Genomic DNA, 18675 nt, shown 5'->3' on the forward strand with positions numbered 1-18675 from the left:
GCCCCCCCCTACGACCAGCTGCTGCCGGCCCCCCAGGCCCACGCCCAGACCCAGACCAGCCCCGGGGCCGCCGTGTACTCTGTCAGCCAGCTGCTGTGGCCCCGGGGGGGGCTCGGGCCGCTGGCCTACGGGGCCGGCGGGGCACTCCTGGTGGGCGGGGCCGGCGTCGGCGTGGGGGGGCTGCCCGGGGTAGGGGGCGTGGTCAGGGGGATGGGAGGGTTGATGGGAGGGGTGGGGGTCTCGGGATGCAGTGGGGGGGGGGGCATGGTGGTGGTGGAGGGCTGTGGGATGACGGGCTGCGAGGACTGTGAGAGGGAGATGGACCCCCTGGACCCCATGAACCCCATGGACCCCCTGGACCCCATGGACTCCATGGACCCCATGAACCCCCCCATGTACCCCCTGGACCCCGTGGACCCCATGGACCCCATGTACCCCCTGGACCCCATCTACCCCCTGGACTACGACCAGCAGGACGACAGGGACAGCTCGCCCTGCTGAGACCGTGTGTCCGTGTGTCCGTGTGTCCGTGTGTCCGTGTGTCCGTGTGTCCGTGTGTCCGTGTGTCCGTGTGTCCGTGTGTCCGTGTGCGTGGCTGAGGTTGTGTGTGTCCTTGTGTAAGTGTCTGTGTATGAATGTGTCTGTGCGTGTGTGTCTCTTTTTCTGTGTGTGTGTGTGTTTGTGTGTGTGTGAGGGGGTCCCCTCTACCAGCTCTGACCCCCCCTGGAGGGGGTCCCCTCTACCAGCTCTGACCCCCCCCCTGGAGGGGGTCCCCTCTACCTGCTCTGACCCCCCCCTGGAGGGGGTCCCCTCTACCTGCTCTGACCCCCCCTGGAGGGGGTCCCCTCTACCAGCTCTGACCCTCCCCTGGAGGGGGTCCCCTCTACCAGCTCTGACCCCCCCTGGAGGGGGTCCCCTCTACCAGCTCTGACCCCCCCCCTGGAGGGGGTCCCCTCTACCAGCTCTGACCCCCCCCTGGAGGGGGTCCCCTCTACCTGCTCTGACCCCCTCTGGCGTTGGGATTCCATTGAGGGGAGAAATTAGACGTTGACAGACAATCAGCAGTTGCAGTCCCATGTACAGGCCCATGTTTCTCACTAAATTGTGAGTATTTGCACCCTTTTTATGTTCATACTACACTGCTAAATAGAGCGTACACACATTATTTTCGTTAATTTAATTCTTTATTGTCTTATTTAGTGCCAGTGAATGGGGTACTCAGCTGAAAGAATATCTGAGAGGGGGTTAGGGTTACACAAGAGGGGGTACACTAGTAGAATCATGGTGAGAACCACTGCTTTATGTGACTGAAGGTTACGTCACTACTCTGACTTTGACCAAAACCTCTTGGCCAAACCTTACCAACGGACTGGAGGTTGAACTGAAGATGCTCTTATTGTACTTCTATGTATTGTCTGCTCTTCTCAAAGGCTTTTGAGAGGTAGCAGTACAACCCTGTGATGTCAGTTCTTTCACATTAAAATATAATAATATAACAATGAAATGCTGCTCTTTGTCGCTCACAATATGAATTCAAGGAAAGGTTTTATGAAGATGATCCTAGATGATGGCTGGATGGATGAATAGATGAATGGATGAATGGATGGACAGACAGACGGATGGTGGGTGAATGGATGAATGCATGGACAGAAGACGTCTGTCTCTGAGAGGAGGATGAGCGGAGATATGGGACCGTCCTCTGGGCTTGGGAAGACAGATGTTCAGACCCCAGATTAAGGGTTAGGGTGTAATCTCCCTTAGAGAGACGGAGAGAGAATGCTGGAGAGAATATAGTGTAGATAAAGAGTTCAAAGTTCATTCAGAGTAAAGGAGACTGGTTATATGTTACGATCAGAGACGCTCTAATGAAAACACCACCAACCATAAAAAGATGACTATTTCATCTTTTTATTCTCACATTTGTTTCTTAAAATTCCATAGAGTGACTACATCTCTCAACAATTTGGTAAAATTGTCAACTTTGTCATCATAGGAGAGAGTTTGGTTCCTTCCTTCCACTGACTGAACAAACTGATAAAAATATATATCTGTAGCATACATCTGAATATATCTCTATATATATATCTGAAGTGTGATACCCTGCTAGTGAAAAGGTGGCTGTGGTTTGTTGGGTGCTGGACGTGGCGATACAGTGAACTACGCGGCAGATGTTTGGTTAAAACTAGGTCAAGTAAGAGCAGCAGGTCTAGTGCTTACGAAACCAAACTAATCTGTAAGTGTGGCTACAGATGCAGGTCAGCGCTCTGCATCTGGACAGACAACACAGAAGCTGTACGTTCTTATTTAACTACATTGAAAACAGCTGGGATTCGAGATCTGTGGTTGAAGGTTACTAGGTCAACTTTCAAACATCAGTCAGGCCTGCTTAGAGTGAATAAGTCAACTCTGCTTTCTAGTTTCTTTCGACCTTTGTTCAATGGCTTAGCTAACAGCATAAAACTTTCACTAGCCTCACATATAAGCTACATTTACGTCTTAGCTATCTTTACATCTTAGCTAGCTTCACACCCTAACTATCCTTACATCTTAGCTAGTTCACACCCTAACTATCCTTACATCTTAGCTTGCTTCACACCCTAACTATCTTCCATCTTTAGCTATCTCCAAGTTGTGATCATGTGATCGTGTCAGGTGACGTCCGGTGATGGATTAGGTTTGTTTTGAATTGTTCTTAGCGGACATTCCTGACAACTCTACTATACAGGTAAGAAAATGTTTGTGCATTATTATTTTACATCCGATAAAGTCATTTATCAAAACATCAAGCTGATTCTCCCTCAGAATCCAGTCGCCATTGTTAATCAGAAACATATCATAATGGACCTTAAATCATCGAAATCAAATCAGTTAACTGTCACCCAGGCTCGTTTGCCTCTAATTTGGGTATGACTAAGCATGGACCATATGAACCAACGAGGGCTTATTTGGTCGGTTGGTACAGAATCAGACGCAGGGCGGCGTCGTTGTCCACGAGGCCGGCAAGGAACTCAGCTTCAGCCACGCGGTCTGGGGAGAGACACCACAACCAGAGGTCAGAGGCCGTACATACTGACAATGGGAATATCAGAAAAGTGGAGTCTTTGACGTCATAAAGATCCACGGCTCTACGTTACCAGTCTTAACTGCGCCCTGAGAATGTACCATCGACTCAGGGTTCGCCCTCCATGCGGGGGCTGCCGGTTCAACCCCCGCTGCTTAATGGTAAGGAGGCAGAGAACAGTCTCTACTCCTCGCTCCACTCACTAACCCTAACCCTAACCTCATCCGGTCGTTCCTCGGCCCCCGCTCACCGTCCTCTCCTTTATCGAAGCAGCTCCACAGTTTGTCGGCTCTCTTGTCGGGGGTGCTCTCGTCACTGGGCAGCCCAGCAAGCTCCTCCGCAGGGATCAGTTTGAAGATGGCCTGTTCGGGGAAAGGAAACAACCTAAGGTCAAACAGGTCTGAGGCCAGAGGTCATAGGTCACAGGTCGAGCAGTAACTGATTTGTTAGCTAATCCGTCTGGAGGAGGCGTGGTATATGTTTATCACTCGTTGGCTCTTTATGGTTTGGTGGTGTTTTTATCTATAATTATATTATTTTACGGCGCATGACTTCGCCGGTCCAAAACATTCGACAAAACACACAAAATGGAGGATCTTTAATGTCTATAGTTACTACATTTCCAGAGCTCTCTGAATGTTTGACCAAAAATCACTGGACGCAGATTCACGGAAACAAAATATAAAGTCGCTAGCTTGAAATCCACTCAAGAAACCAATTCTATTCTGGTCGCCTAGCAACCACTGCGTGAGTTGGCTCGGAATCTCGCTGTACCTTGCTGTGCTAAGCCGGGACCTGGCAGACCCCCTGGTCCCACTAATGCAGGACCTTAAGCCTCTTGGCACCCCTCTGATTTTAGACAAACGAAGTCATCAGATGGAAAGGTTCTTGGACATGGCAGAGGAGACATTTATAGAGAGAGAGAGAGGTGAAATGGACAGTAGTAAGGAGGTCTTTGCATTAATTTGTCTCTTCCGAGAGTCCTGGCAAAAGAAGATTGCTAACCCTGGATGAAGAGAATCTGCATCCAATACGTCATTTAGAATATGAACCAAAAACGAAGGAGCTTTTTAAGTTCATAGGATGTTCCTTCCTAATTCTGAAATCTGGTTGTTTCACTCCAATTATAGTAATCCAATTGCTTTCTTAAATCAAACCTTAATGGACTCTTCTGCATGTGGCGGTGAAGGATTTTCATATCTTTGTTCTAGTTGGTTAGCGAGGCAGTGTAGCAATGAAGAGACAACGAGCAGTTGGGTTAGCCGTGATTAAGCTTAGAGAATAACAGCTAAAGCCTTCTTCCATAAGAACCTGTGTGAACAACACCCTAGGTGGCTGCTCTGCCAGGCTGGTCTCTCTCCCTAAGCCCTGTGTTTACAGCCCTTTCTTGGTGTCTTTTGGAGGGGAAGTGACCTGAAAAGATACCTTAACTCAGTCCCATGAGATACTGTTCTGTTACCAGTGCTGGTTCTGTACTGGTTGACTCTATTGGGAAAAAACACAGGCTGTTGGGAGCCACCTTAGTTAATCCTGCAGTGAGGAGATGTGGTGTCCTGATAGTCTCCTGATAGGGTTAGGGCTAGGGAGCCACCTTAGTTAATCCTGCAGTGAGGAGATGTGGTGTCCTGATAGGGTTATGGTTAGGGTTAGGGTTAGGGAGCCACCTTAGTTAATCCTGCAGTGAGGAGATGTGGTGTCCTGATAGGGTTAGGGTTAGGGAGCCACCTTAGTTAATCCTGCAGTGAGGAGATGTGGTGTCCTGATAGGGTTAGGGTTAGGGTTAGGGTTAGGGAGCCACCTTAGTTAATCCTGCAGTGAGGAGATGTGGTGTCCTGATAGGGTTAGGGTTAGGGTTAGGGTTAGGGTTAGGGAGCCACCTTAGTTAATCCTGCAGTGAGGAGATGTGGTGTCCTGATAGTCTCCTGATAGGGTTAGGGTTAGGGAGCCACCTTAGTTAATCCTGCAGTGAGGAGATGTGGTGTCCTGATAGTCTCCTGATAGGGTTAGGGTTAGGGTAAGGGAGCCACCTTAGTTAATCCTGCAGTGAGGAGATGTGGTGTCCTGATAGTCTCCTGATAGGGTTAGGGTTAGGGTTAGGGTACAACCTTGTGTAGATCAAAGATGGCGGTGAGGAGATTCGGTGTCCTGATAGTCTCCTGATAGTGTACAACCTTGTGTAGATCAAAGGGTTAGGGTTAGGGTTAACCCTAGGGTTAGGGTTAACCCTAACCCTAACCCTGATAGTCTCCTGATAGGGTTAGGGTTAGGGTACAACCTTGTGTAGATCCAAGATGGCGGCGCACAGTGGCAGCGGCTCAGAGCTCTACCCCTAGTTTCCGGTTTTCGTGTTTTCTACATGGTTTTGTACAAGTGGGGCAGACAGAGACGGGAGAGGAAGGAAAAGCTGAGTAAGCGGGCCGGCATCCAAGCTAGGCTAAGGAACTCACCGGATCGACTAGCTCTGCCCAGCCTGTTACAAACGCCCAGTCCATTGTCAACAAGATCGACAAACTCAGACTGAGGTTTCACTCAAACCAAAAAATTGGCTGTGCTTTCTTCTTCACCGAAACCTGGCTGAATCCAAACATCCCTGAGGCTGCTATTGAGCTAGCAGGTCGGACTGTTTACCTAGCGGACCGAACAGCTGACTCCAGTAAGGATAAAGGCGGGGGTGTGCCCATATATGTGTGTGGCTCATGGTGCACCACCACTGACATTGTTGAGACATTTTGCTCCCCGGACTTGGAATTGATTACAGTGAAATGCAAACCGTTTTATCTGCCAAGGCAGTTTACCGTGGTGGTCCTCACTTCTGTTTACATACCACCAGGGTGGGTTCTGCAGCACTGCACAGGGGAGCTGAGTGCGGTGCTCGCGCACCTGTAATAGGGTTACACCTGTTTAACACCTCCCTGCTGCAGGCCTCCGTCCCCACATGCCTCAAGAGAGCCACAATCATCCCTGTCCCAAAGCAATCAGCCATCAGGACTCAATGACTATCGCCCAGTGGCGCTGACACCGGTGGTGATGAAGTGCTTTGAACGTCTGGTACTGGGACACTAGAAGAACAGCATCCCCCCCTCCTTGAACCACCACCAATTTGCCTATAGGGCAAACAGGTAGACCGAGGACGCAGTGTCAATAGCCCTCCACTCCCACTACACATCTTGACCAGCGGTTATGTGCGGATGCTATTTATAGACTATAGCTCCACCTTCAACACCATCCCCCCACCCATAACTTTTCCACTTAGCTGGACCACGACACCTGGCCTCAACACACACCTGAGCAGCTGGGTCCTGGACTTCCGCACCGGCCGACCACGGACGCATGGGGAGACAGGTCTCTTCCAGCATCACCCTGAACATCGGTGCACCACAGGGTTGTGTGTTGAGCCCCTTCCTCTTCTCCCTCTACACCCTCGACTGCAAACCCACCCAAGAGGCCAACACCATATTATAGTTAGCAGACGACACCATCGTGGTAGGCAGGGTCACGAGTAATAACGAGACTGCTTACAGGACAGAGGTAGAGAACCTGGTGAGCTGGAGCCAAGAGAACAACCTGATCCTCAACGCAGCAACAACAAAGGAGATGATCCTGGACTTCAGGCGGAGACCAAAGCCCTTCCTCCATTACCCCATCACCATCGGAGGCGAGACAGTGGAGGTTGTGCAGAACATCAGGTGCCTCGGGGTCAACATCAGCCACAACCTGACTCTGACCGTCAACATCCCGGCGACAGCAAAGAAAGGAGGCTTCACTTCCTGAGGTGCTTGAAGAGGGCACGTCTGCCACACCAGCTGCTGGGGAGCCTCTACAAGTCAGCCATCGAGTCAGTTCTCACATACTGCATCACAGTGTGGTACGCTGCACCGCAGAAAGAGGATCACCGGCACCCATCTCCCCAGGCTGGAGGCCATCCATCACACCCGCTGCACCCGGAGGTGCCAAGGGCATCATCGGAGACCCACCCGGGACGCTGCCTCTTCACCCTCCTGCCCTCAGGAAGACGTCACAGTAGACTGAGCGCCCGCACGTCAAGACCGCAAAACAGCTTCTACTACTGAACTCGGCTCCCCTCCCACACTGATAATCCCCACGGGCTGTTCAGGGGATCCGCTACAAAGAGGCACCAGCCACTGCAGGACGATGGAAACCACGACGACAACCTTCCCCCCCCCACCACTCACCGCGCAGATCTCTCTGACCTCGGCCTTGGTGATGTAGCCGTTCTTGTCGACGTCGAACAGCGAGAAGGCCCACTCCAGCTTGCGGGCGGTCTTCCCCGTGGACGTGAGGTGGAGGGCAATGATGTACTCCTTGAAGTCCAGGGTGCCGTCGTCGTTGGTGTCGAAGGAGCGGAAGACGTGGTGTGCGTAGGTCTGGGCGGAGCTGTCTGGGAAGAAGCGGCTGTAGATGCCCTCAAAGTCTTCCTTGGAGATGCGTCCGCTGGGACACTGCTTCTGGAAGTCCTCGTACCACTGGACGATCTCCATCTCCGTGAACTTGGTGTTCATCTTCAGCTCCTCCAGGATCTCCTTCGACACCGCGCCGCTCCTGGAGTTCCCCATGACCGGTCCTGAGGGCGCTGGGGTCTAGTTATTCTTAGTTGTTGTTGTACAACTCCCACCTGCTGCTGATCTGTTGATCCTCTGTTTGGCAGGAGTCTCCCCTGCTGGGGAGGGAGGGAGGCTGGGAGGGAGGGAGGGAGGGAAGGAAGGAGGGAGGGAGGGAGGGAGGCAAGGAGGGAGGCTGGGAGGGAGGGAGGGAGGGAGGCTGGGAGGGAGGGAGGGAGGGAAGGAAAGGAGGGAGGCTGGGAGGGAGGGAGGGAAGGAGGGAAGGAGGGAAGGAGGGAGGGAAGGAGGGAGGCTGGGAGGGAGGGAGGGAGGGAGGCTGGGAGGGAGGGAGGGAGGGAGGGAGGGAAGGAGGGAGGGAGGGAGGCAAGGAGGGAGGCTGGGAGGGAGGGAGGGAGGCTGGGAGGGAGGGAGGGAGGCTGGGAGGGAGGGAGGGAAGGAAAGGAGGGAGGCTGGGAGGGAGGGAGGGAAGGAGGGAAGGAGGGAGGGAGGCAGGGAGGGAGGGAGGCTGGGAGGGAGGTAGGGAGGGAGGGAGGGAGGGAGGGAAGGAAGGAGGCTGGGAGGGAGGGAAGAAGGAGGGAGGGAGGGAGGGAGGGTGAGCCGCTCTAAATGAGCCACAATAGACCGTAGTAAGCAACAACATCTAACATATTTCACCCTAAACCCTAACCCTACCCCTAACCCTAACCCTAACCCTAAACAAAATCTCCTAAAGAACACAAATACACAAAGTGACTTCAACTTAGTGAGACACAGAGACGGGTCATATAAGGAGCAGGTAGGGGTTAGACAGTACAGAGACGGGTCATTAAGGAGCAGGTAGGGGTTCGACAGTACAGAGAACCGGTCATTAAGGCGGAGGTAGGGGTTAGACAGTACAGAGACGGTCATTAGGAGCAGGTAGGGGTTAGTACAGTACATAGACCGGTCATTAAGGAGCAGGTAGGGGTTAGACAGTACAGAGACAGTTCATTAATGAGCAGGTAGGGGTTAGGACAGGTACAGAGGACAGTTTTAAGGAGCAGGTAGGGTAGACAGTACAGAGACCGGTCATTAAGGAGCGGGTAGGGGTTAACAGTACAGAGACGGGTCATTAGGAGCAGGTAGGGGTTAGACAGTACAGAGACGGGTCATTAAGGAGCAGGTAGGGGTTAGACAGTAGAGACAGGTCATTAAGGAGCAGGTAGGGGTTAGACAGTACAGAGACAGGTCATTAAGTGAGCAGGTAGGGGGTTAGACAGTACAGAGACAGGTCATTAAGGAGCAGGTAGGGGTTAGCCAGTACAGAGACAGGTCATTAAGGAGCCTGGTAGGGGGTTAGACAGTACAGAGACAGGTCAGGACGCAACATCACCTCCAGCCTCCACTACGCCTGTGGGCAGGAGAGAGAGAGAGAGAGAGAGAGAGATGAAGAGAGAAGTAGAGAGAGAGAGAGGAGAGAGAGAGAGAGAGAAACCGGGTGAGAGACAGAGAGAGAGAGAGAGAGAGAGAGAGAGAGAGAAACCGGGTGAGAGACAGAGAGAGAGAGAGAGAGAGAGAGAGAGAGAGAGAGAGAGAGAGAGAGAGAGAGAGAGAGAGAAACCGGGTGAGAGACAGACAGACAGACAGAGAGAGAGAGACCTACTGTAAGAAAGTTCAGATTATCCACTTTTATTCAGAGCAGAACCACGCTGGGCTGTTAACTGAGCTTTCATGAGCCTCGTTCTGAAGATCATATCACAAGCTGCTACGCTGTGATAGTGATCTGTGTATTATCAGGTGGTGTTCTTATCAAGGTGTAGTGAGCTGTCTATTATGTGGTGATGTGGTTAGTGTTTGTATCAAGGTGTGGTGTGCGTGTAGTATGAGGTGGTGGTGTTTGTACCGAGGTGTGGTGTGCGTGTAGTATGAGGTGGTGGTGTTTGTATCGAGGTGTGGTGTGTGTGTAGTATGAGGTGGTGGTGTTTGTATCAAGGTGTGGTGTCCGTGTAGTATGAGGTGGTGGTGTTTGTACCGAGGTGTAGTGTGCGTGTAGTATGAGGTGGTGGTGTTTGTATCGAGGTGTAGTGTGCGTGCAGTATGAGGTGGTGGTGTTTGTATCGAGGTGTGGTGTGCGTGTAGTATGAGGTGGTGGTGTTTGTATCGAGGTGTAGTGTGCGTGTAGTATGAGGTGGTGGTGTTTGTACCGAGGTGTAGTGTGCGCGTACACTACACAGTACGTGTGGCGTTGGAAATGAACTTAGTCTTGGAATGTGTATTGGCCAATCAGAATGGAGTACTCAACAACGCTGTGTTGTTGAACAGCGTTGTGTTGTTGAACAGCGTTTTGTTCTTAGGCGTCGTTGTGTAGTACAGGCGGAATGAGCGCTCCCCCTGGTGGCGGTAACGATTCATGATGGTTCCACTTGGAGTCTGGCTGCGTTCCCAGTCCCCTACTTTTCCCCTTTTACTTGCTGTACGTACTGCAGCTACCATTACAAAGTAACAGTGTGCATACAATGCAAAGTGTGACTGGACATAGTACAATATCTTTGTATTTTTGGTATACTGCACTTTTCACACGATGCATTTGGCCCTACTAAAGTCTTCTAGCACTAAGTAGCGAGGTAGTATTGGAACACGGTATGTGTAGAACAGTAGGGTTAGGTTAAGTCTAATGGCTAACTCAGCTCCCGGTTTAGAGTTAAAATAATAATAAATAAAACACTTAAATGACAAAGAATCAGATTTCAACATTTATTAAAGATGCATGGGGCCAAACACAACACAATATTAAGTCTACAACTAACAAACCCTGCTTTAAAACGGGTCAGAAATGCACAGGACATGGGCTTCAGTCGTCTGTTTCACAGTAACAGGAGCAGAGGAGAGGACATGTATCAACACATCGTATCGACGCTGAACCGGTGGGTCGGAGATCGCTCAGCTGGTCTCTGGATCTGACGGCCTACGAGGAGAAGAGAGAGACGTGATCCAACGGTAGCCACCGGGAGAGAGACGTGATCCAACCAGACACCAGGACAGAGACGTGATCCAACCAGACACCAGGACAGAGACGTGATCCAACCAGACACCAGGACAGAGAGAGACGTGATCCAACCAGACACCAGGACAGAGACGTGATCCAACCAGACACCAGGACAGAGACGTGATCCAACCAGACACCAGGACAGAGACGTGATCCAACCAGCCACCAGGACAGAGACGTGATCCAACCAGCCACCAGGACAGAGAGACGTGATCCAACCAGACACCAGGACAGAGACGTGATCCAACCAGACACCAGGACAGAGACGTGATCCAACCAGACACCAGGACAGAGACGTGATCCAACCAGACACCAGGACAGAGACGTGATCCAACCAGACACCAGGACAGAGAGACGTGATCCAACCAGACACCAGGACAGAGACGTGATCCAACCAGACACCAGGACAGAGACGTGATCCAACCAGACACCAGGACAGAGACGTGATCCAACCAGACACCAGGACAGAGACGTGATCCAACCAGACACCAGGACAGAGACGTGATCCAACCAGACACCAGGACAGAGACGTGATCCAACCAGCCACCAGGACAGAGAGAGACGTGATCCAACCAGACACCAGGACAGAGACGTGATCCAACCAGACACCAGGACAGAGACGTGATCCAACCAGACACCAGGACAGAGACGTGATCCAACCAGACACCAGGACAGAGACGTGATCCAACCAGACACCAGGACAGAGACGTGATCCAACCAGACACCAGGACAGAGACGTGATCCAACCAGACACCAGGACAGAGACGTTGATCCAACCAGACACCAGGACAGAGACGTGATCCAACCAGACACCAGGACAGAGACGTGATCCAACCAGACACCAGGACAGAGACGTGATCAACCAGACACCAGGACAGAGACGTGATCCAACCAGACACCAGGACAGAGACGTGATCCAACCAGACACCAGGACAGAGACGTGATCCAACCAGACACCAGGACAGAGACGTGATCCAACCAGACACCAGGACAGAGACGTGATCCAACCAGACACCAGGACAGAGACGTGATCCAACCAGACACCAGGACAGAGACGTGATCCAACCAGACACCAGGACAGAGACGTGATCCAACCAGACACCAGGACAGAGACGTGATCCAACCAGACACCAGGACAGAGAGACGTGATCCAACCAGACACCAGGACAGAGACGTGATCCAACCAGCCACCAGGACAGAGACGTGATCCAACCAGCCACCAGGACAGAGACGTGATCCAACCAGCCACCAGGACAGAGAGAGACGTGATCCAACCAGCCACCAGGACAGAGAGAGACGTGATCCAACCAGACACCAGGACAGAGAGAGACGTGATCCAACCAGACACCAGGACAGAGACGTGATCCAACCAGACACCAGGACAGAGAGAGACGTGATCCAACCAGACACCAGGACAGAGACGTGATCCAACCAGACACCAGGACAGAGACGTGATCCAACCAGACACCAGGACAGAGACGTGATCACGAGACACTAAGTAACTCTCAGTAAGTCTCCACTGAATGAAGCATGTGCATTCAGTTGTATTTAGTTCTCATGGTATTATTATGTCTCCCCCCTGAGCGTCTCCTCACCCAGGTCCCGGTGGGTCAGGGGTCAGGGGTCAGGGGTGGCGGCTCCTGAAGGTGTGGATCCTCCGGCTGAGGTTGCGGGCCAGGCGGTCCACGGCCGAGCCGATGTGGCCCAGCTCCTTCCTGGAGGGAAGGCCCTCGATGTTCCCAGAGTACCAGAGGACCCAGCCCCCCAAGGAGAGCACCACCAGGAGGGCCCCTGGACACACACACACACACACTGTTTCTGACATCTGGTAGCTGGTAGATGTTTTGTATGTGTTGTGTGTTGATGTGTTGTGTGTTGATATATTGTGTGATGGTATATTGTGTGTTGATGTGCTGTGTGTTGATGTGTTGTGTGTAGTATGAGTTGGTGGTGTTTATATCGAGGTGTAGTGTGCGTGTAGTATGAGGTGGTGGTGTTTGTATCGAGGTGTAGTGTGCGTGTAGTATGAGGTGGTGGTGTTTGTATCGAGGTGTAGTGTGCGTGTAGTATGAGGTGGTGGTGTTTGTATCGAGGTGTAGTGTGCGTGTAGTATGAGGTGGTGGTGTTTATATCGAGGTGTAGTGTGCGTGTAGTATGAGTTGGTGGTGTTTATATCGAGGTGTAGTGTGCGTGTAGTATGAGGTGGTGGTGTTTGTATCAAGGTGTGGTGTGCGTGTAGTATGAGGTGGTGGTGTTTGTATCGAGGTGTAGTGTGCGTGTAGTATGAGGTGGTGGTGTTTGTATCGAGGTGTAGTGTGCGTGCAGTATGAGGTGGTGGTGTTTGTATCGAGGTGTAGTGTGCGTGTAGTATGAGGTGGTGGTGTTTGTGTCGAGGTGTAGTGTGCGTGCAGTATGAGGTGGTGGTGTTTGTATCGAGGTGTAGTGTGCGTGTAGTATGAGGTGGTGGTGTTTGTATCGAGGTGTAGTGTGCGTGTAGTATGAGGTGGTGGTGTTTGTACCGAGGTGTAGTGTGCGTGTAGTATGAGGTGGTGGTGTGGTGTTTGTATCGAGGTGTAGTGTGCGTGCAGTATGAGGTGGTGGTGTTTGTATCGAGGTGTAGTGTGCGTGTAGTATGAGGTGGTGGTGTGGTGTTTGTATCGAGGTGTAGTGTGCGCGTACACTACACAGTACGTGTGGTGTTGGAAAGGAACTTAGAGTCTTGGAATGTGTATTGGCCAATCAGAATGGAGTACTCACAGTACTACTCAGTACGTCAGTACTGTACCTGGTGGTGTTAGGGTGGAGCTACTCAGTCAGTACTGTACCTGGTGGTACTAGGGTGGAGCTACTCCGTCAGTACTGTACCTGGTGGTGTTAGGGTGGAGCTACTCCGTCAGTACTGTACCCGGTGGTGTTAGGGTGGAGCTACTCCGTCAGTACTGTACCTGGTGGTGTTAGGGTGGAGCTACTCCGTCAGTACTGTACCCGGTGGTGTTAGGGTGGAGCTACTCCGTCAGTACTGTACCCGGTGGTGTTAGGGTGGAGCTACTCCGTCAGTACTGTACCTGGTGGTGTTAGGGTGGAGCTACTCCGTCAGTACTGTACCCGGTGGTGTTAGGGTGGAGCTACTCCGTCAGTACTGTACCCGGTGGTGTTAGGGTGAGGCTACTCCGTCAGTACAGTACCTGGTGGTGTTAGGGTGGAGCTACTCCGTCAGTACTGTACCCGGTGGTGTTAGGGTGGAGCTATTCCGTCAGTACTGTACCCGGTGGTGTTAGGGTGGAGCTACTCCGTCAGTACTGTACCCGGTGGTGTTAGGGTGGAGCTACTCCGTCAGTACTGTACCCGGTGGTGTTAGGGTGAGGCTACTCCGTCAGTACAGTACCTGGTGGTGTTAGGGTGGAGCTACTCCGTCAGTACTGTACCTGTGTACACCAGCAGGTCTCCGAAGTCCTGTCCGTTGAGCTCCAGCGGGGCGAAGACCCCGAGCAGCAGGGACGCCCCCCCCAGGAGGTCCATGAGGAGGGCGAAGGCCAGCGCCCCCTTACAGTGGGACAGCCCCTTCAGCTGCATGGCCTGGAGACAGGAACGGGTCTGAGGACAGGGTCTGAGGGTCTGAGGGTCTGAGGACAGGGTCTGAGGGTCTGAGGGTCTGAGGACAGGGTCTGAGGGTCTGAGGACAGGGTCTGAGGGTCTGAGGGTCTGAGGACGGGGTCTGAGGACAGGGTCTGAGGACAGGGTCCGAGGGTCTGAGGGTCTGAGGACAGGGTCTGAGGGTCTGAGGACGGGGTCTGAGGACAGGGTCTGAGGGTCTGAGGACAGGGTCTGAGGACGGGGTCTGAGGACAGGGTCTGAGGGTCTGAGGACAGGGTCTGAGGGTCTGAGGACAGGGTCTGAGGGTCTGAGGGTCTGAGGGTCTGAGGACAGGGTCTGAGGGTCTGAGGACGGGGTCTGAGGACAGGGTCTGAGAACAGGGTCTGAGGACAGGGTCTGAGGGTCTGAGGCGATAGAACGCCGCGCTGAGCGATAGAACGCCGCGCTGAGCGATAGAACGCCGCGCTGAGCGATAGAACGCCGCGCTGAGCGATAGAACGCCGCGCTGAGCGATAGAACACCACGCTGAGCGATAGAACACCACGCTGAGCAATAGAACGCTACACTGAGCGATAGAACGCCGCACTGAGCGATAGATCGCTGCGCTGCTCTGCAATAGCACACCGCCACCTCCCTCCCCCTCAACCTCCCCCACCAATCGTTCTCAAGCATCGCTGGCAAAACTGACATACCTGTGGGAAATCTGCATGATTAACCTCCCAAGTTATATGGGCATCCCATCTTCCTCCACATGATCCGACATCGCAAGCCTAACACAGTCAGCAAACACTGATCTGCAGTCTCTTAAAAGTGTGTCGGGCCATTTTAAGATATAAGCCTCAGATAACTTTATTCATCCCAGTAGTACACAATTCAATTTTCAGTTCCCAGTCATGAATAAATAAACACAATAAATAGCAATATAGTATTATATATCTACCAAGCATCACTATGCACTATAGACGTCACTATGCACTATAGACGTCACTAGACACTATAGACGTCACTAGACACTATAGACGTCACTATACACTATCGTCACTATGCACTATAGACGTCACTATGCACTATAGACGTCACTATGCACTATAGACGTCACTATGCACTATAGACGTCACTATGCACTATAGACGTCACTATGCACTATAGACGTCACTATGCACTATAGACGTCACTATGCACTATAGACGTCACTATGCACTATAGACGTCACCATGCACTATAGACGTCACCATGCACTATAGACGTCACTATGCACTATAGACGTCACTAGACACTATAGACGTCACTATGCACTAAAGACGTCACTAGACACTATAGACGTCACTATGCACTATACACTATAGACGTCACTATGCACTATAGACGTCACTATGCACTATAGACGTCACTATACTTTATAGACGTCACTATACAATGTAGACGTCAACACTATAGACGTCACTATACACTATAGACGTCACTATGTACTATAGACGTCACTATGCACTATAGACGTCAATATACTTTATAGACGTCACTATACAATATAGAAGTCAACACTATAGACTTCACTATGCACTTTATACGTCACTCTGGACGTCACTTTACACTGACGTCATGATGTGATCCAGATGCCTAGGAGACCAGCCTTCCGAGTTGGAAGTGGGGAAATCTCCCAGCTTTCCTGCGGCATTTCACGGAGGCACCCCCCTTTTTTGTCATCTTGGAATTCTTAGAGTAGACCGAGATGACGCAATAAACAAAGATGGCCTCGCCCATGTCCCTACACTATAGACGTCACTATACACTATAGACGTCACTATACACTATTACCTTCGCCCTAAACTCCCAGCCCAAAGGTTCTGGTAGCCAGATAGACGTCCCCCAAATACCTGGAGCTGGACGGGACCACAGAGAGCAGTCTGGTATTGAGACAATGACATTAGATGTAAAGTAGCTTCCCCACAATTAAGAGAGAAACACAACGAAACAAGGAAGGACCGCGGAGAACCAAGGACAATGGACGGTATCGCGTTTACGATACCGGGTGACTTTTTCCTTTCCTTAAAAAGTTTGAATGCGTGCTTCATTTATCCGAGGTAACTTTACTCCTCGATCCTGGAACCGACACCCACAAACACACTATACATGCACATACCATGTCACACACACACACACACACACACACACACACACACACACACACACACACACACACACACACACACACACACACACACACACACACACACACACACACACACACACACACACACACACACACACACACACACACACACACACACACACACACCACACACACACACACACACACACAACACACACACACACACACACACACACACACAATCATCGCGGATAGAGCATATTTAAATATAGTTCGCCACAGCCAGGACCAAGACTCTGCAGGTCGGAACAGCAGACCCCAGATCTGCGTTAGAACAAAATAGGCCTGGGATCCAACTTCTTATTACCAAGTTATACGACCTGAGGTTGGACTTACTGTTCGGTTTGGTTGCGGTGCCTTGGACTGAGGCTAGCCTAGCTCTGATCAGAGGGGATCCGGTCTGCTGCTCCACGCCCGGTCACAGCGACGACGTCCTTCCGTAGGCTACCTGGCTGCACGCACACACACACACACGCACACACACACACACACACACACACACACACATATACATGCATACACACATTACACACACACCTGAGCCCCGCCCAAGTTTCGTATTACCAATAGCCCTTTTTGACTGGGACCCCACATATTCCAAGTACACGCACCTTTTATGCACTTATACATATAACCGAGGGCATGAATAGGAAGTTGACGGCAAAAATAGAATTATTCATAAATAAATAAAAACATTGACATTAGCGCGTGTGCGCAGGCGCAGACCGCTCCTCGCCAGGCACTTATAATCAGGTAATTAGTGAGAGAGTTTCGCCTTGTGACTGAACTCTGCAACCTTCAGCCGATATTACTGCACTATAACTCAACACGGCGAACCGACTTCTGTATTTATAGAAAATAGGAAAAGTTTGGAGAAAGTAATTATCGTCCCTATTCGTCACTATCAACAAGTTAATCGCTCGTTTCTCAGAGTTTAAGCGACATTTGCGCAGAGATGAATCCGAGCCCGAGCAGGAACGAAACGGAGACCGCAGGTAAAATAAAGTGCTGATTCACACATTAATATTAATGTTAATAGTATAAAGTGTGTAGCAGGGTCCGTTCCATGGCTGTGGTTAGTGGTAAGGCTACAGCCTTTAAAGGCAGCCTATACTGTAGGCTGGGAGGATGACGATGGGATTAAGACACGTTTTGAACACTAGCCCTGACCAGTTACAGCACGAAATGGTTCAATATCCTTTACACCAGTTATTTAATTTCCTATAGAATAAAAAATTAAGCCAATGTAAATATACCTAATTAATCGGACTAAGATCCTCTTTATATACTGTCTCTGTGTCTATCCCCTTACTGCTCTTTAAAGACTGGTCTCTACTGTTTAACCCCTACCTGCTCCTTAATGACCTGTCTCTGTACTGTCTAACCCCTACCTGCTCCCTAATGTCCCGTCTCTGTACTGTCTAACCCCTACCTGCTCCTCAATGACCTGTCTCTGTACTGTCTAACCCCTACCTGCTCCTTAATGACCTGTCTCTGTACTGTCTAACCCCTACCTGTCCTCAATGACCTGTCTCTGTACTGTCTAACCCCTACCTGCTCCTTAATGACCTGTCTCTGTACTGTCTAAACCCTACCTGCTCCTCAATGACCTGTCTCTGAACTGTCTAACCCTACCTGCTCCTCAAGGACCTGTCTCTGTACTGTCTAACCCTACCTGCTCCTTAAGGACCTGTCTCTGTACTGTCTAACCCCTACCTGCTCCTTAATGACCCGTCTCTGTACTGTCTAACCCCTACCTGCTCCTCAATGACCTGTCTCTGTACTGTCTAACCCCTACCTGCTCCTTAATGACCTGTCTCTGTACTGTCTAACCCCTACCTGCTCCTTAAGGACCTGTCTCTGTACTGTCTAACCCCTACCTGCTCCTTAATGACCTGTCTCTTGTACTGTCTAACCCCTACCCTGCTCCTTAAGGACCTCTCTTTATACCACCAGAGGTAATACTTGTGTTAAGTTGAACAGTAGTACAACTCCTCCATATTGGAGCTCACTTTACCCTCCTCAGGTGGAGGAGGAGGAGGAGGAGGAGGAGGTGGAGGAGGCGGAGGAGGGAGTCTGTACCTGGACGCCTATGAGGTTCCCTTCAGCCTGGAGGAGAACATGCAGCGTGCACCCTGCTACCACGCCCCGCCCCACCTCATCGACGGTGAGCTGACCCGCATAGCCGACCAACTACTAACTAAACTAAACTAAACAGTAACTAAACAGTAACTAAAGCTTAAGTTACTCTGAGCGCATCAGGAGC

The 18675-nt window shown here is 51.2% G+C and overlaps 3 protein-coding genes across 4 annotated transcripts in view; 1 reads left to right on the forward strand and 2 right to left on the reverse strand.

Moving 5' to 3' along the window:
• LOC130375980 (germ cell-specific gene 1-like protein) overlaps positions 1-1245 on the forward strand; it is a 14415-nt gene extending 13170 nt beyond the window's left edge. Inside the window, exons 6-7 of the mRNA XM_056583162.1 lie at positions 1-322; positions 452-1245. The exon at positions 1-322 is cut by the window's left edge and continues 130 nt beyond it. Coding sequence (XP_056439137.1) covers positions 1-322; positions 452-501 — 372 coding nt within the window. The 3' untranslated portion in view covers positions 502-1245. The remainder of the gene's footprint in view (positions 323-451) is intronic.
• On the reverse strand, positions 1177-7642 carry LOC130375981 (visinin-like). The gene is made up of 3 exons (XM_056583163.1): positions 7255-7642; positions 3312-3423; positions 1177-3027 (listed from the first exon to the last, which is right to left on the reverse strand). The coding sequence occupies exons 1-3, from the start codon at positions 7633-7635 to the stop codon at positions 2942-2944; spliced, it is 579 nt and encodes a 192-aa protein (XP_056439138.1). The 5' UTR covers positions 7636-7642; the 3' UTR covers positions 1177-2941.
• A 2606-nt stretch (positions 7643-10248) lies between these two features.
• Positions 10249-17112, reverse strand: LOC130375982 (transmembrane protein 238-like). 2 transcript variants are annotated; one of them, XM_056583165.1, is made up of 5 exons: positions 17021-17112; positions 16717-16861; positions 14071-14221; positions 12241-12436; positions 10249-10564 (listed from the first exon to the last, which is right to left on the reverse strand). In XM_056583165.1, the coding sequence occupies exons 3-4, from the start codon at positions 14216-14218 to the stop codon at positions 12270-12272; spliced, it is 315 nt and encodes a 104-aa protein (XP_056439140.1). In that variant the 5' UTR covers positions 14219-14221; positions 16717-16861; positions 17021-17112; the 3' UTR covers positions 10249-10564; positions 12241-12269. The 2 variants fall into 2 exon arrangements, with proteins under 2 accessions (XP_056439140.1, XP_056439139.1); XM_056583164.1 differs by having other exon boundaries at positions 10254-10564; positions 16746-16861; positions 17021-17109.
• Positions 17113-18675: the final 1563 nt, after the last annotated feature.

Source organism: Gadus chalcogrammus, chromosome 22 (assembly GCF_026213295.1).
Source record: "Gadus chalcogrammus isolate NIFS_2021 chromosome 22, NIFS_Gcha_1.0, whole genome shotgun sequence".
NCBI lineage: Eukaryota > Metazoa > Chordata > Actinopteri > Gadiformes > Gadidae > Gadus > Gadus chalcogrammus.

Coding starts and splice junctions, on each gene's coding strand:
- LOC130375982 (XM_056583165.1), bottom strand. CDS start 14,218: ATGCAGCTGAAGGGGCTGTCCCACTGTAAGGGGGCGCTGGCCTTCGCC. Junction 12,437..14,070: donor AGACCTGCTGGTGTACACAG/GTACAGTACTGA, acceptor GTGTGTGTCCAG/GGGCCCTCCTGGTGGTGCTC.
- LOC130375981 (XM_056583163.1), bottom strand. CDS start 7,635: ATGGGGAACTCCAGGAGCGGCGCGGTGTCGAAGGAGATCCTGGAGGAG. Junction 3,424..7,254: donor AGGTCAGAGAGATCTGCGCG/GTGAGTGGTGGG, acceptor TTCCCCGAACAG/GCCATCTTCAAACTGATCCC. Junction 3,028..3,311: donor CTTCGATAAAGGAGAGGACG/GTGAGCGGGGGC, acceptor GTCTCTCCCCAG/ACCGCGTGGCTGAAGCTGAG.